Source organism: Corvus hawaiiensis, chromosome 21 (assembly GCF_020740725.1).
Source record: "Corvus hawaiiensis isolate bCorHaw1 chromosome 21, bCorHaw1.pri.cur, whole genome shotgun sequence".
Classification (NCBI taxonomy): domain Eukaryota; kingdom Metazoa; phylum Chordata; class Aves; order Passeriformes; family Corvidae; genus Corvus; species Corvus hawaiiensis.
The window spans coordinates 9,304,862-9,318,427 of record NC_063233.1 but is presented as its reverse complement, the minus strand read 5'-3'; the positions used below and the strand labels follow the sequence as shown (position 1 = coordinate 9,318,427).

At 49.3% G+C, this 13,566-nt stretch overlaps 1 protein-coding gene across 12 annotated transcripts in view; it reads left to right on the top strand.

The window, feature by feature from the left end:
- The window catches only part of EHMT1 (euchromatic histone lysine methyltransferase 1), a 116,657-nt gene that overhangs the window by 66,985 nt on the left and 36,106 nt on the right, over positions 1-13,566 (top strand). For 10 of the 12 annotated variants that reach the window (XM_048325339.1, XM_048325343.1, XM_048325342.1 and 7 more), the window contains exons 4-9: positions 646-687; positions 7,640-7,817; positions 9,390-9,526; positions 10,235-10,423; positions 11,058-11,138; positions 13,163-13,283. In XM_048325339.1, coding sequence (XP_048181296.1) covers positions 646-687; positions 7,640-7,817; positions 9,390-9,526; positions 10,235-10,423; positions 11,058-11,138; positions 13,163-13,283 — 748 coding nt within the window. The remainder of the gene's footprint in view (positions 1-645; positions 688-7,639; positions 7,818-9,389; positions 9,527-10,234; positions 10,424-11,057; positions 11,139-13,162; positions 13,284-13,566) is intronic. The other 2 variants (XM_048325347.1, XM_048325338.1) reach the window with 1 other exon arrangement.

Here is a 13,566-nt window from a genome sequence, read left to right as displayed (position 1 = left end):
TCTCAGCTCAAGCCTCTGCAGCTGAATGGGAACCCAAGATTTGATCTCAGTTCTGCAAGACAATGAAACATCTGTTGTGTTCAGCCTTCCTGATAATTGCTACCTCATTTTCCCCCATTGTCTCTGGAATTTACATGCTATTTTCTTTGGAGCAGCAGAGTCCTTGGTAGTTGTCATTTTTCTATCCCGATTATTTCTTTGTTGCACTGCTTAGAGGAGGCTCCTCAGCCCAGCAGCTCAGGAGCTTTTCCTGCACCAACGTTCACACCTTTCCCCTTCAAAACTACCATGAAATCAGGTGCTGTATCCCAGGAAATAAATTGTGGAAATCACCCAGAAGCTGATATTACAGAGGAAGTTTGCTTGGCTAGTATTTTTTAGAGCATTGTTGTTTTCTTGGTGAAACTGTTCTTGCAGAACTGTTCTGCCCGGGAGGAGGAGGGGAGGAAGGTATTTTGCTGCCTGCAAAGTGCGAACATTTGTTCCCCCTGGTTCCTGCAGAAACCCACTGGGGCCAAAAAATTGTTTTCTGTAATCCAATAGCTGCCAGGGGACCTTGGTAGCCTTTTCCTGCACACGTGAATTGGTCTCTGAAAGGAAGAAGAGAATTTTCTCACCAATTTAACGAGCTTTTTCTCTGTTTAGGAGTTGCTTCCTGAATTGGGATTGAAGCTGAATCTGAAACAGGTGACAATTTTAATTGATGTTGTCGCATGTTAAGGTGGTTTTTGAACAGAGACCTCGGCAGAGTTGTTGACAGCATCATTTCTGCTCCCCTTCTGAACAGAGCAGTCACACAAGCATTGCACCTTTTGGAGGAATCTTTCTTTCACTCCTAATCCATTTTACAACCCTGTTAAGAACCCAAAAGTTCCCAGGGCCAGGCCACAGACTGAAAGGCAAGTGTGTGTCTGTGTGTGTGTCCTGTGCTTGGAGAAGGCCCCTCCTGCTTGGAAACCACGGTTTCTGAGCTTAACATCAGGAAAACATAAGGGATAAAGGATGATAAAGGGAGTGAGAGCATCCCAGAGGAGCAGGTGTCTGAATTGGGAATCCCAGGTTGTGTTCCCTTTCCTTGGTGACCACAAGGCTGGAGTTTGGGGTGTGTGTCTCTGGTAGTATTTTTTTATGCTGTGCAGAGGATTGGGTCAGGAAATAGTGCAAAAATCCTTTAAATGAGTGTTTTGGCCTGATGCACAGTGGGCCACATCCCTAAAATGCCAGGTACCAGATTAACTGGGGAGACAATGTGGACTGGGAGGAAGAGCGTGGAGCAGGAGATGCTTTGCTTATGTTGGTCTTTCTACCAATATTCATCAAACTATTCCTTTAAATTCCTGATCCCAGAGCTTTTAAACTTCCTCCTTTGTGTGTGCACACAGGTGCTGCTGTGCTCACCTGCCTGGGCTGGGGCTGCTCTGCCGGAGAACACCTGGCCTGAGAACACCCTGTGCCCGTCTCTCGAGGCCAGGCAGGTGGCAGCTGGGGAATTGCAGGGGTCTGGGATTGCTCAGAGAGCTCTGACCCTCCCATGTGCAGCAAACGTAAAGCAAAAGGGCAGGGTCTAATGGGGTGATGGTAATGGGGATGTTGTGTCCTTGGGGAGGACTGAGAAGGTGCATCCAGGACCCCCTCCAGATGGGTATCCAGGTGTGCTCCACGGGACTGAAAGTGTGAAATCCATCAGTGTGAGCTTGGGCAGAGTTAAATGCCATGGAATCACAAAATATCCTGAGCTGGAAGGGACCCACCAGGATCATCCAGTCCAACCCCTGGCCCTGCACAGACCCCCCAACAGCCCCACCCTGGGCATCCCTGGCAGCGCTGTCCAAACGCTCCTGCAGCTCTGGCAGCCTCGGGGCCGTGCCCATTCCCTGGGGAGCCTGGGCAGTGCCCAGCACCCTCTGGGGGAAGAACCTTTCCCTGCTCTCAGCCTGAGCCTGCCCTGGCCCAGCTCCAGCCGCTCCCTGGGTGCTGTCCCTGGCCCAGGAGCAGAGATCGGAGCTGCCCCTCGGGAGGAGCTGCAGCCCCCGGGGAGCTCTGCCCTCAGTCTGCTCCAGCTGAACAATCCCAGTGCCCTCAGCTGCTCCTCACGGGCCCCTCCAGACCCTTCACCATCTTCCCTGATGGAAAATCTCCTTCAGGAGTGGCAAGGTTGCCACTGGGCTTCTTATACAGAGGGGTTGCTGTGGAGGGAAGTGAGAATGAGGGCTGTTGTGCAGTACATTTAATTCAATATTTAACCGGTTGTGCTGGTGCTGCTAGGGCGGCCGTGCTGGCTGGAGGTGCTGCCCCAGCTCTGACCACAGCCCACAGAAATAACGGCCCTGGCCCCAGCAGAGGAGTTTATTTCTGTCAGGAGCCCTGGTGTCACATCTGGCTTGGGCTCCCCTGTTTCGTTTTGACTGATGTGTGACACTCCCTTGCCTTGGAGCTGCTTGGTGTAGGAGGGGACAGGGATGAGATCCACAGCCCTGAGTGCTCTGCTTCAGAAACACATTGAATGCAGGTTTGGGGGAACAGCTACGCTTAAGCTCAGTCTACCTGGCTGCCCAAATTATGTTTTTATGTAGATACATGACTGCACTAAGATCAGTGCAGTTGCAATCAAGTCTCAGTGGAATCCCCCCTCTAATGGGCACATGTTAATCAGCAGATGAAAGGTGGATCAGCCTTGCAGCTGGTCTGATCTAGACTAAGACCAAAGCCTTGCGGGTTTGTTGCTCCAAGCTAAGACTTGATCAGGCTCCTGAAATTCAGCAGTGAAAACCACAATCCTACAGCAGCAGAGCAAAGGCAGAGCAGCACCACTACCGCTCCTATCATCTGCTTGTGATCAATTTTTTATAGCAGACTGATATTTCTTGCTTAACCACCACTCACCAGTTGTTAGAGGCGGATCCCCCTGGGAGCTGCTGCTTTGTGCTCTTCAAAGGCAGCGCCTTGGTACAAATCTCCTGACCCTGTGCCTGATGGATGGAGAGGCTGAGCCGCTCCCTGGCAGCTGCCCTGTTCCCAGTGGCAGTGCTGGTCACCTCACTCCTCCTGCCCGGTTGGCTCTGGTTTACAGCTCGTTCTGTGCTGGAGATGCAAGTCCTGCAAAGAAGAGAGATAAGGGAGCGTGTAATCTAAGCCTGAGGTGGTTTCAGGCCTAAAGAGCCCTTCTGCAAAGGGCTAAGAGCTGCCCTGCTCCCAGGCAGGACCTGTGTTTGTGTTCTTCCATCAACACTCTGGTTTCTCTCCCAGCCTGCTGATTCTGGTAATGGAAAAACCCTTTAGATGCTGAGCAGTGGGAAAAATGCCACGTGGGGTTTAGGGAGCCAGCACAGGGATCCATTACAGAGGTTGGTTTGTTCTGTAGTTTTGCTTTCAGGAAAAAAACCAAAACAACTGAGGGTACTCTATCTTTTGCCATTCTTAGTAACTTCTCCCTGCTGCTATTGGGAACTTCTGTGCCAGTGATACAAATGTGGTCGATCTCATTAAAATGTAGACAGCACTTGAGTTTAATTTTTGTAAACACATCGAATGTTGTGTTCTTGCCCCAGTCTAAGCAGATTTCTTGGCTGTATTTCTCACAAGGGGGTTGGACAAAGTGGTGTTCCCATGTTTGCTGTTTGCAGGCACAAGCATTTGTTGGAACATCTGCCCACCTTCTTCACTTTTCCCATCATGAAATTGTGACTTTACAGTCTTTTGCAGAGGATGAGCTGATACCACATGAGAAGCTGCAAGAAATGAAGATGTTGCTGTTGCAGTTTCTTTTTCTCTCTCATTTATAGTCCTTTCTTGGCCTCCAGTGGCCCACACGTGTGGGGTTAGGACAACATGTGCCCATGGGGAGCTCAAACTGCATCCTGGAGTTTCCTTTGCATGGGATTCTGCTCTCAGTACTTCTCTCAAACTGTGGGTAAAACCTGTTTAATAAGAACAGCAAAGATGTAACTGTTTTATGTAGCTGAGAACCAGGAAGGGTGGTGAGAGGACTGACTATGGGTGTATAAAAATTCATGCTGATCCTTTTTATTACAATCCTTAGATGGAACATTTTTTAATGTGTATATATATATATATATACACACACACGAGAGATCTCTTCACCTCTTTCTGGGAATTCTTGCTCTTTACCATTGTTGCACATGCCTCCAAGTAAATCTTTATCTCACAAGACTCAATTTAATTTAAAAAAAACGTTGACCAGAATTGCCATGAAGCAGTCACATTTAGCAGTTGTCATGCACCATGTTGAAGATTTTAAATTTATTTCTGTGTTGTAATTACAGAGGGAAAAAAAACCCCCAAGCTAATAGCATACTACTTTTTAATTTAAATTTTGGTTTGTATTCTTTCAAACAGCCTGGCACGTCCTGAATATGAATTCCTGATGTTTTTGGAGTAACAGCACCTTTTATCAGAGACCAGTTGCAAAACCCTGCACTTACAGGACACAAAGTGCAGCCCTTGTTTACATTTGTGTCAGATTTGCCTGTCCCAAGCTCATTTTTCTAATTTTAAGTTAGAAATGGAAGGCATTTGGAACTTGGGAATTCTCAGAATAATTTGTAGCCCACAGTTACTGTTAACCTTTAGATCTATAAACTCAGGACTTTTCAGAGGTATAAATAGTGTTGTTGAGACTATTCTTGGCATACTGTACCCTGCGCTCCTGACGTGCATTTTTTAAGGGGTGGAACAACTGGGAGCAGACTCAGGAGTGATCCGAGGTCCAGCAGATGATCCTATGGGCACTTAATTTGCTCATTCTTTTAAAATTATTGAGGAGGAAGTTCAAAAAAAAAGCAGCAGTTAGTCATAGTCCATAAGTATCTCCTGAGAGTGAGAGGTTCTGATGAGACAGGGCTTTTTAATTTAGTTGCAAGAGCATGATGCATTTAATTATTTGACAGTGAGAGCAATTAAGCATTGGAACAACATATCAAAGGCTGTGGTGGATTTGTCGTCTTTGAAATCGTTAATCCAAGACTTGGTGCCCTTTTTAGAAAAGCTGTGGCAATTGAGCCATAAGTTATGGGCTTGATGCAGGAATCATTGGCACTTTGATGGCCTTTTGCTGTGGGTCATTTCTGATTATCATTAGAGCTTTGCTTGGCCTGGCTCTGCCAGCACCACACACGTGGCACAGCCTAATTAGGGGAATCAGCCTCTTCCCAGTTTGTTCCCAAGGTCACATTGCTTGAGAGCAGTGGCTGAGGGTGCCTGTCTGAACCTGAGTGCTTTTATTGCTTCCTGCTTTTTATTCCAGCCTTGCTTTTGCCTGGATTCCTCTTTCTGTTTGGGTTTTTCAGCTGTTGCTTCACAGGTCCCCGTAAGAAGAGTTCTCCTGCAAGTGGAGCAGCACTTAAACCTTGGAATCATGGAATGGTTTGGGCTGGAAGGGACCTTAAAGCTCATCCAGTGCCACCCCTGCCATGGGCAGGGACACCTCCCACTGTCCCAGGCTGCTCCCAGCCCCAATGTCCAGCCTGGCCTTGGGCACTGCCAGGGATCCAGGGGCAGCCCCAGCTGCTCTGGGCACCCTGTGCCAGGGCCTGCCCACCCTCCCAGGGAACAATTCCTGCCCAATATCCCATCCAGCCCTGCTCTGTTTCAGTGTGAAGCCATTCCCTGTGTCCTGTCACTCTGTGCCCTTGTAAAGAGTCTCTGTCTTTCTTGTAGCTCCTTCAGGTACTGGAAGGCCGCAGTGAGGTCTCCCCAGAGCCTTCACTTTTCCAGGCTGAACAATCCCAGTTCTCCCAGTGTTTCCTTGTGTTCTGCTGCCTGTGCTCCTGTTTTGCTGGAGCAGCTCTGCCCAACGTGCCTGCTGTACAGCTGGATCACCTGTGGGATAAATCAGAGGACAAATCCAGTGTAAAATGTCATGGCAGAGGCAGCTTTTACCCCACTGGCTGTTGACACTGTGGGAGAGAAGGACAAGCAGTGACTTTGTTTCAGGTTCCTCCATGTGTTTCCTTTGCTCATGTCAGGAAAATTAATCCACCAACACCAAAGGTTTATGTCCAGAAAGGAGACAGAGGAGTCCTGTTACTTTATTCGAATAAAGGGAAAGGCCATGGGGCATTCCCGTGGGGTCTCTCAGATTTTTGGAGGGCGCAGCCTCCTTTTTATCCCAATTTCCCAGCAGCATTTCCCTCTCTCTTTCCCCACTGGCTGAGGTACTTGAGAGGTGCAGACTTCCCAAAATGCCTAATACCTAAGGTTCCCTTCTAATGTACAACCCCCCTTTATTTTAATTCTTATGGAATTTATGGCTCTTCCCATTGTTTCTTTCATCTCTCAATATCCAATTTCATTTATCAGCAGATCTACAGTTTATTTGTAAAGACAAATCTCTTTCTTTCCATTCATCTATCAGTGGAATCCTTCCCATTGTTTCTTTTATCTCTCAGTACTAGTTTTATCTTCCAGCAGGCCCACAGCTTGTTTGTAAAGACAAGTCCCTCATTCCTTTCACTCACCAGGGACCTCCTTGCTGGGCTGAAACAGGAAGATGTTTCAGTGAGCTGGGCTGAGGGGCCTTGCACTGACCTTGACTTCCCTTTGCCACACTTGCCACGAAAGGCACGGGAGTAAAAGCGCCATTAAACCATGACTGTTTAAAGAATAAACACAGATGGAAAAGGGAGACACAGATACAGGCTGGACCTCTCTGAGGCTTTTAGGGAACACAGAATGGAGTTAGACACTCAGGAAGGGAATTGTTTCCTAAATTAGAGGAGAAAACATTGAAGTAACATCAAAAGCTGAGAAATGGCACTCAGGGACGTGGTTTAGTTGTGGGCTTGGCACTGCTGGGTTAATGGTTGGACTTGGTGACCTTAAAGGTCTTGTCCAGCCTAAATGATTGTCTGTGGAGCTGCAGGAACCCTTCTTTCATAACCAGAGGTGCAGGATGAGACTTTGTATTGAGTTCAAGCTTAGATCAGAGCAGGTGTGAAAGGCTGTGGTGCCTGAGAGGGGCTGCAGGAGCAACTACAGAATTCCTGTAGTTTGCAGCAGGAGCTTGGAGCCTGTCTGGGGCTTGGAATAGCAACAGCTGGAGTGGGAATACGTGGTTTAAGGGCAGCTTGGACAGGTGTCTGTAGATGCACCTGCAGTGTCACACAAAGAGCTTCTTTGCCTGTGTTTGTCGTGTGCTGGGCTAGAGGGGGGAGCCTTTGCTGAGGCTCGATGGTGCCAAATGCTGTCCAGAAGGAAAGATCCCTTTCCTTTGCTGCCTGCTCCTCCAAAACAGCTCTCCATGAGTGTTCTGAGCTTGCTTGGCATGACAGCCACACTCAGGGTGTGTTCCAGGTGCATTGGTTGCGTTGGTTCCTCCCTTCCAGAGTCACCCAAAGCTGTGTAAACAGGGTCTGCTCCTTGTCATTACCTGTGCAGGGTCACCTGTCACCAGCACAGCCTTCAGCCAGTGAGGGACTCACCTCAGCCAGGCTGGCAGTGTTTGGGCAAAGCCCCCTGACGTGCTGGAGGAGGGGCTGTGTGCTTCTGCTGGGAATGTGGGGTCCTGCCTTCAGATGGAAGTGATTATGGTCGAGAGAAAGGAATTGAAATTCATTTCCTAATTTTTTAAAAATTACTTATTCAACGCAGGAACTCAATTTGACTGCCTTTTGTTTTCCAGCATGCAAGTAAAGACCCCAAAGATGGGAGAGACAGCAGAGATCAGAAGGAATCCAAGGAGAAGGACTTTGAGAACATGCTGGACTTTGTGAAGCCGTTGTCGTTGCCCTCTCTCCCGGGCCTTCACCAGTCACTACCTCAGAACCAGAGCTATGTGGCCACCACCAAGTCGCAGACAGGTAAAAAGGGAAGGGTTGGAATGTTTTAATCCTCAGCATCACCCACCTCCCAAACCTGTGGGTGGGGCTGTGGAGATGAGGAGGTTAACAAGGACTAAAACCTCTGTTAGCACCTTTTTGCCCCTCAATCCCCTCCAGGGTTCCTCTCCCTGTTGCTGTGCTGCCACAGCCCTTGTCTGTCAGAGTTGTCTCTTCTGAGAAATCGTGTCCCCAGGCTCCTGCTGCTCCCCTCTGGGTGCTGGACAGGGGACATCCCTGCAGCCCCCTGCTGAAGTCCCCTCCCAAGTGAAGGGAGCGTTTCCCGTGCAGTCCTTGCTGCCCCACTGTGTCCTGGCATGCAGGATCCCCCAGGTGTGCTCTGCCAGGCTCCTCTCGTGCCTCTGCTAAAACCTTTCCTTGGAGGGGACACTTCACTCCCTTTTTCCTCTGGGATATTCTGAAGATTTCTAACAATTCTGAAGGGCTTTGAATCTCACCACAGCTGCTTGGCAAGAATTACAGCCTTATAAATAAAATTAATTTGGTTTGCAGAATTTTTTTTAGAGGTCTCTTCATAAATTTTGGTGAAATTTCATTATCATGGAAGATGAAGAAATGCTTTCAAGGGACAGGCTGTGCAAGTGCAAACAACACCAGTGGTGCTGAAGCTGGCTGTTCCTAAAAGAGCCTGCACCAAGCATCCTTCTGCTGGGCATTCACCAAAGACAGCAGCAGGCAGGGAGCTGTGATGTCTGCTTTGATTAGAAGGCCAAGAGGGAGATTTAACAAATTAAGACCCAATCTAAAGAGTGAAAGGAATCAAACAGGCTTCCACAGTAGGTGTGAAATGAGGTTAAGTGGCAAACAGCTCTTAATGTAAGGTGCCTTTTCCTTTTGTGTTCTTCAGTTATTGTCAGATTGCTTCCATTGTCAGTCTGTATTGTTGGCCTTGCAGTCTCAATTTGAGCAATTGGATTCCATTCAGCCTCCTACAACATCAGCAGCATGGCCAAATGCAGGATAATTTAAGGATTTGTGTGGTGATGGAGGGGCCAGAAGGAGTGTGCAGAGGGTACTCAGAGTTTGGGAAGCTGTGCAGCCCTGGCAGGAAGCTGTTTGTGTGTCTGCACATCCGTGTGTGTAATCTTCTGCTCTGCTTGACTTGTAAATAGATGTTTGGAGTGGGAGGTTTCCTCAGGTCGTGCCCTCAAGTGTGATTTCATAGAATCACAGAAGGTTTGGGTTGGAAGGGACCTTTCAGATCATCCCATTCTGACCCCTATGCAGGGACACCTTCCACTGTCCCAGGCTGCTCCAAGCCCCAATGTCCAGCCTGGCCTTGGGCACTGCCAGGGATCCAGGGGCAGCCCCAGCTGCTCTGGGCACCCTGTGCCAGGGCCTGCCCACCCTCCCAGGGAACAATTCCTTCCCAATATCTCATCCAGCCCTGCTCTGTTTCAGTGGGAAGCCATTCCCCCTTGTCCTGTTATTCCAGGCCTTTGTCCAAAATCCCTCTCCAGTACAGCCCCTGCTCTCTATCCCATCTTTTCATTCCTGAGCAAACTTTGGGTTCCTTCTGCTTCTCTCTTCCAGCTGCTGCAGTATCTCGGAAGAAAAAACGGAGAATGGGAACCTATAGCCTGGTTCCCAAGAAAAAGACCAAAGTGTTAAAACAGAGAACAATGATTGAGATGTTTAAGAGCATAACTCATTCCTCTGTGGGTGCCAAGGTAAGGGCAGCACTGAGCCCGCTCCACATGTCTGTTGTCAGTCACATGTCCCTTTTTCTAGACACCAAACCCGCGTGGAGGTGCAGGGATGTGCTGCTTTGTGCAGCTTTGCTGCTTTGGGAATGACAGCTTCAGAGTGGCTGCTCACATACCAGCTCCTAAACAAACCTTTTCCAGTGAGTGTTCCCCTTCTGGCATGTGAATCCTGGGCAACTGGAGAGATTTCAAGCGTGCCCCTTTTTGTTTTGGTTCTCAAGGTCTTGTGTTGCTGCTTGAGGCTGTACAGAAAAACACTTGGTTACTTACAGAAGTTTTGACAGGGACTCACCCCTGATTAAATTCTGCTTTTGCTGCGACCCATGCCCTGAAGTTTTGGTCTTAAAATGCAAGGAGAGCAGTGCTAGGATTTCAAGGAGTGATACAAAAATCCCAATGTGATATAACTTCCCTTTCCATTCCCTGGAAGCTTTCCTGCACCCCTGGTGGAGCTGCCCCTCCATGTTTGAGTGGGGTTCTCCTCCCCTCATGCCCTGTGCAGTCTGGAATGACTCCTTGTGGTCCCCAGGTCCAACAGGGTGAGGTGACGCATGAAGGGACACAGAGCCAGCTGTAGAGCTCCCAGCACAGAGCAGATCTGGGATGGATCCAGCTGCTCTGTCCCAGGAATTGATGTTGTCTTTGCGTCTCGTGTGCTTGGGCGACTTGCAGAGTGACAAGGAGCTGGGGGATGGCAGCCCTCACGTGAACGGGGAGAGCATAGATGTGGACTCTGAAGAGGAGGACTCGGATGAGCTGGAAGAGGAGGACGATCACGGAGCAGATCAGGCGGCCGTGTTCCCTGGGGATGACAACAGGACCTCCAAGGACAGCGCGTCCGACGCAGACAACGCCAGGAAGGTGATTCCCATGCCCTGGGGAGCAGGATGGGACACTGCTGGGGTATCAGGGATAGGAGGGCCATGGATGGAACTAATTTCTAGGTTTTTTCCTCTGCAAGATGACAGAAGGATCAGCATAGGTAGAGAGGCTCTTTGGTGACCATTTCCTGCTTCCCATTGCACCTGTGAGGGTCTTCCCTACACAGGTCTGTGATCCACTCTGCAGAACCCCCACCTCGTGTGGTTCTGGGGTTCACTGAACCAACAGGAGACATCTTCCCAATCTTGCTTGGGAAAGCACTAAAATAATTTAGTTAGGGTTTTTCCCAAAATTTTGATACGTTATACAGTCATGATGCTGGTTTGGGATTATCAAGGAAGTTGAAATTTGGTTGGGAAACTTTATTCTGGAGTAGAATTTTTTTTTTTTCTCCCTCTACCATCCCCATGGATTTTCCTTGACATGATTGGAATGTGTTGAGGTGCAGCCTTGGAGCTTCTGCCCTGTTTGTGCATGTGCAGGCTGAGGCTGGGGGCTGGGGGGATGCTCTGATGGGTGTGGGGCTCAACAGGATGGGGCAGGGGGGGATGCTCTGTTTTGGGACTCCCGACCTGATTGACTCCTTCTGTTCTCGGGCAAATGGTGGCTGCAGATCGATGATGGCGAGTCTGAGGAAGAACAAGAGTCTGTAGAATCTGGGGAGGAGGAAGAGGATGGAGACGAGTCTGACTTGGTAAGCTGGGCTGCTAAATGTGTTCCGTGGCCTGTTGATAATAATTTTTCCCCTTTGCACCGCTGCCAGAAAGAGAGAGAGAGAGCAAAGGCAAAGCGCTGCAGTTTCAATCCTCCTTGACAAAACTCATTCTCTGAAACCACCCACACACGGAGTATTGTTTTCCACAAGGTGCTTAACCCTGATCCGTGGCACAATTAATTGCTTTCTGATGCTAACTAATGGGCTTTTGTTGTTTTCAACAAGGTGTTGACTGCTTTTAATCATTTGAATGTTAGCAGAGGTGTTGAAGGGTGCTTGAGTTCCTCCAATGCACAGTTGGCAGGTGCAAAGCTTCCTTACCAACCTGAAGGTCTGCTGGGGTGGGGTTGTTCCCAAACCCATTGGCCCAGCCTAAATTCGCTGATCCTGATGAGCAGCTCTTACCAGGGAGACAAACACCCCACAGACAGACAGACAGACAGACACACACTCTCCCTGGGACCTTGGTTGTACAGCACCAGGTCAAGCCTGTCAGCAGCTGCTGGGGATTTCTACTTTTTATTTTTAGATGGTTGGTGAAGAGAACCTGATGGGTTTTTTTAATTTAAATTGTTTGTTGATTATCTCTGTCCTCCACCCTCCCCTTTCCTTAAAAACTGTGCTCCTTTTCCACAGCCTCTCAAGTTTAAGGCACCCCAACTCTTCAGTCACCTTGAGAAAATTCTTGACTTCATTTTCTTGGTGTTTTGAGCTGAAGGTAGAATCATACACACAAAACACATCAAGTGAATCACTGAAGCTCTTTAGGGTCTTGCTCCCTGTGCTCTGACACTCCAGCAGCCTGGGAGGAGCAGGGGCTGTGCAGCCTGTCCCTTTTTTGGGTACCTGAGGCCAGTCTGTCGTGTGAGCCCACACCAAGGGTTGGGCTGGGACTCGCATCCCAACTGCAGCTGAGATCTCCACATCTTGGACAGTGTTTGAGCTCTGCTGAGTCACTCAGCTCCCAGACAGGACTGGCTCACACACAAACCTCTCCCCCACGAGCAGAGTGATGCAGCTGGGGTAAAGCCACGTGCTGAGCCCACACTCAGGGATTTTGGGGCAGCACAGACACCCCAGAGAGCCAGGGCTCAGCTCCACGTGTTCCCTCACGGGGAGAGCAGGGCCCTGCACAGCTGCCTGTGGAGGTAGGGCCTGATCCAGCTGCTTGTAGTGGTACCAGAAGGTTTTTCCAAGCCTTTGCTGGCAGCTGGATAAGCATCAGGAGCCGACAGTTTCAGTCTGAACATGAATTTTATGATTGATGCATTGAACCCTGGCAGGGTTGGGGTGCCTGATTCCCGTTCTGCTGTTGACTTTGAAACCCCGCCCCACACAACTGATTTTTTTTAAACCAAGCCCCGAAGTCTGTTGAGATTCATACATGTGGCTGAATACTTGCTGCATGATTGGTCTGTGCTGCCCTGTGCCTGGCTCAGGGAGGGGGCTGCTCTGCTGCTCTAGAGTTCAGTTCCCCTGGGTCCACCCCAACCCTCACAGGCGGCTCTTCAAATGCAGAACCTTTTTTTTTGTGGAGAAATATGAACATTTTAGTTTGAAAACCCCACTGCCAGAGTTCAAGAAGCATTGGGACAACACTCTGAGGCACAGGGTGGAGTGTTTGTGCAGGACCAGGAGTTGGATTTGGTGATCTTTGTGGGTCCCTTCCAGCTCAGGATATTCTGCGATTCTGTGATTCTACAATTTTTTTTTTGGGAGAAGCTGGGAGTGTGTGTGTGCGCCTGCCCACTTGCAGTGCTGCTCATGAGTGTGGTGTGAGGGCCTCCATGGAAGAGAAAGTGCAGCCTGCCCTGCTGAACTGACAGGAAATCCACCCACACGTGTGCCTGAGTTTCCTTTTCAGTGCTATAAAGGCCTCTTAGCACCCCTTGGTTTCAAACCCCTGGTCCTTCTCACACAACTCGAGCTGGGTGAGGGCTGTTCCACAGAGAGACCCTGGTGCCACCATGCCTGATGTGCACGTGGCCTCTCTGGTCCTTCAGAGCTCCGAGTCCAGTGTCAAGAAGAAGCTGCTGAAGAGGAAAGGGAAGACGGACAGTCCATGGCTGAAACCCACCCGCAAGAGGAGGCGGAGGAATAAAAAGAAACAAGGTGGTGTGCTAGGTAATTAATGGGGTTTTGTGCCTTAATTCCACCCCAATGAACCTTCCAGGTGCAGGGCTCACTCTTCCTTCCCGAGGTTGGGCTGTGAACTTGCCTCTCACTGGCAGGACCTGCTGGTGTCACTTCAACAGCAGAACACGTGGCTTTGTCCTTGGCATGCTGGAGGAATTTTACTTTATTCATGAAATCCCTTTATTTTAGAGTATCCAAAAAAAGGCCTCATGGGGCTTACAGAGAGGAGGAAGAGGAATTTTATATGGGTAGATAGTGACAGGACAAGGGG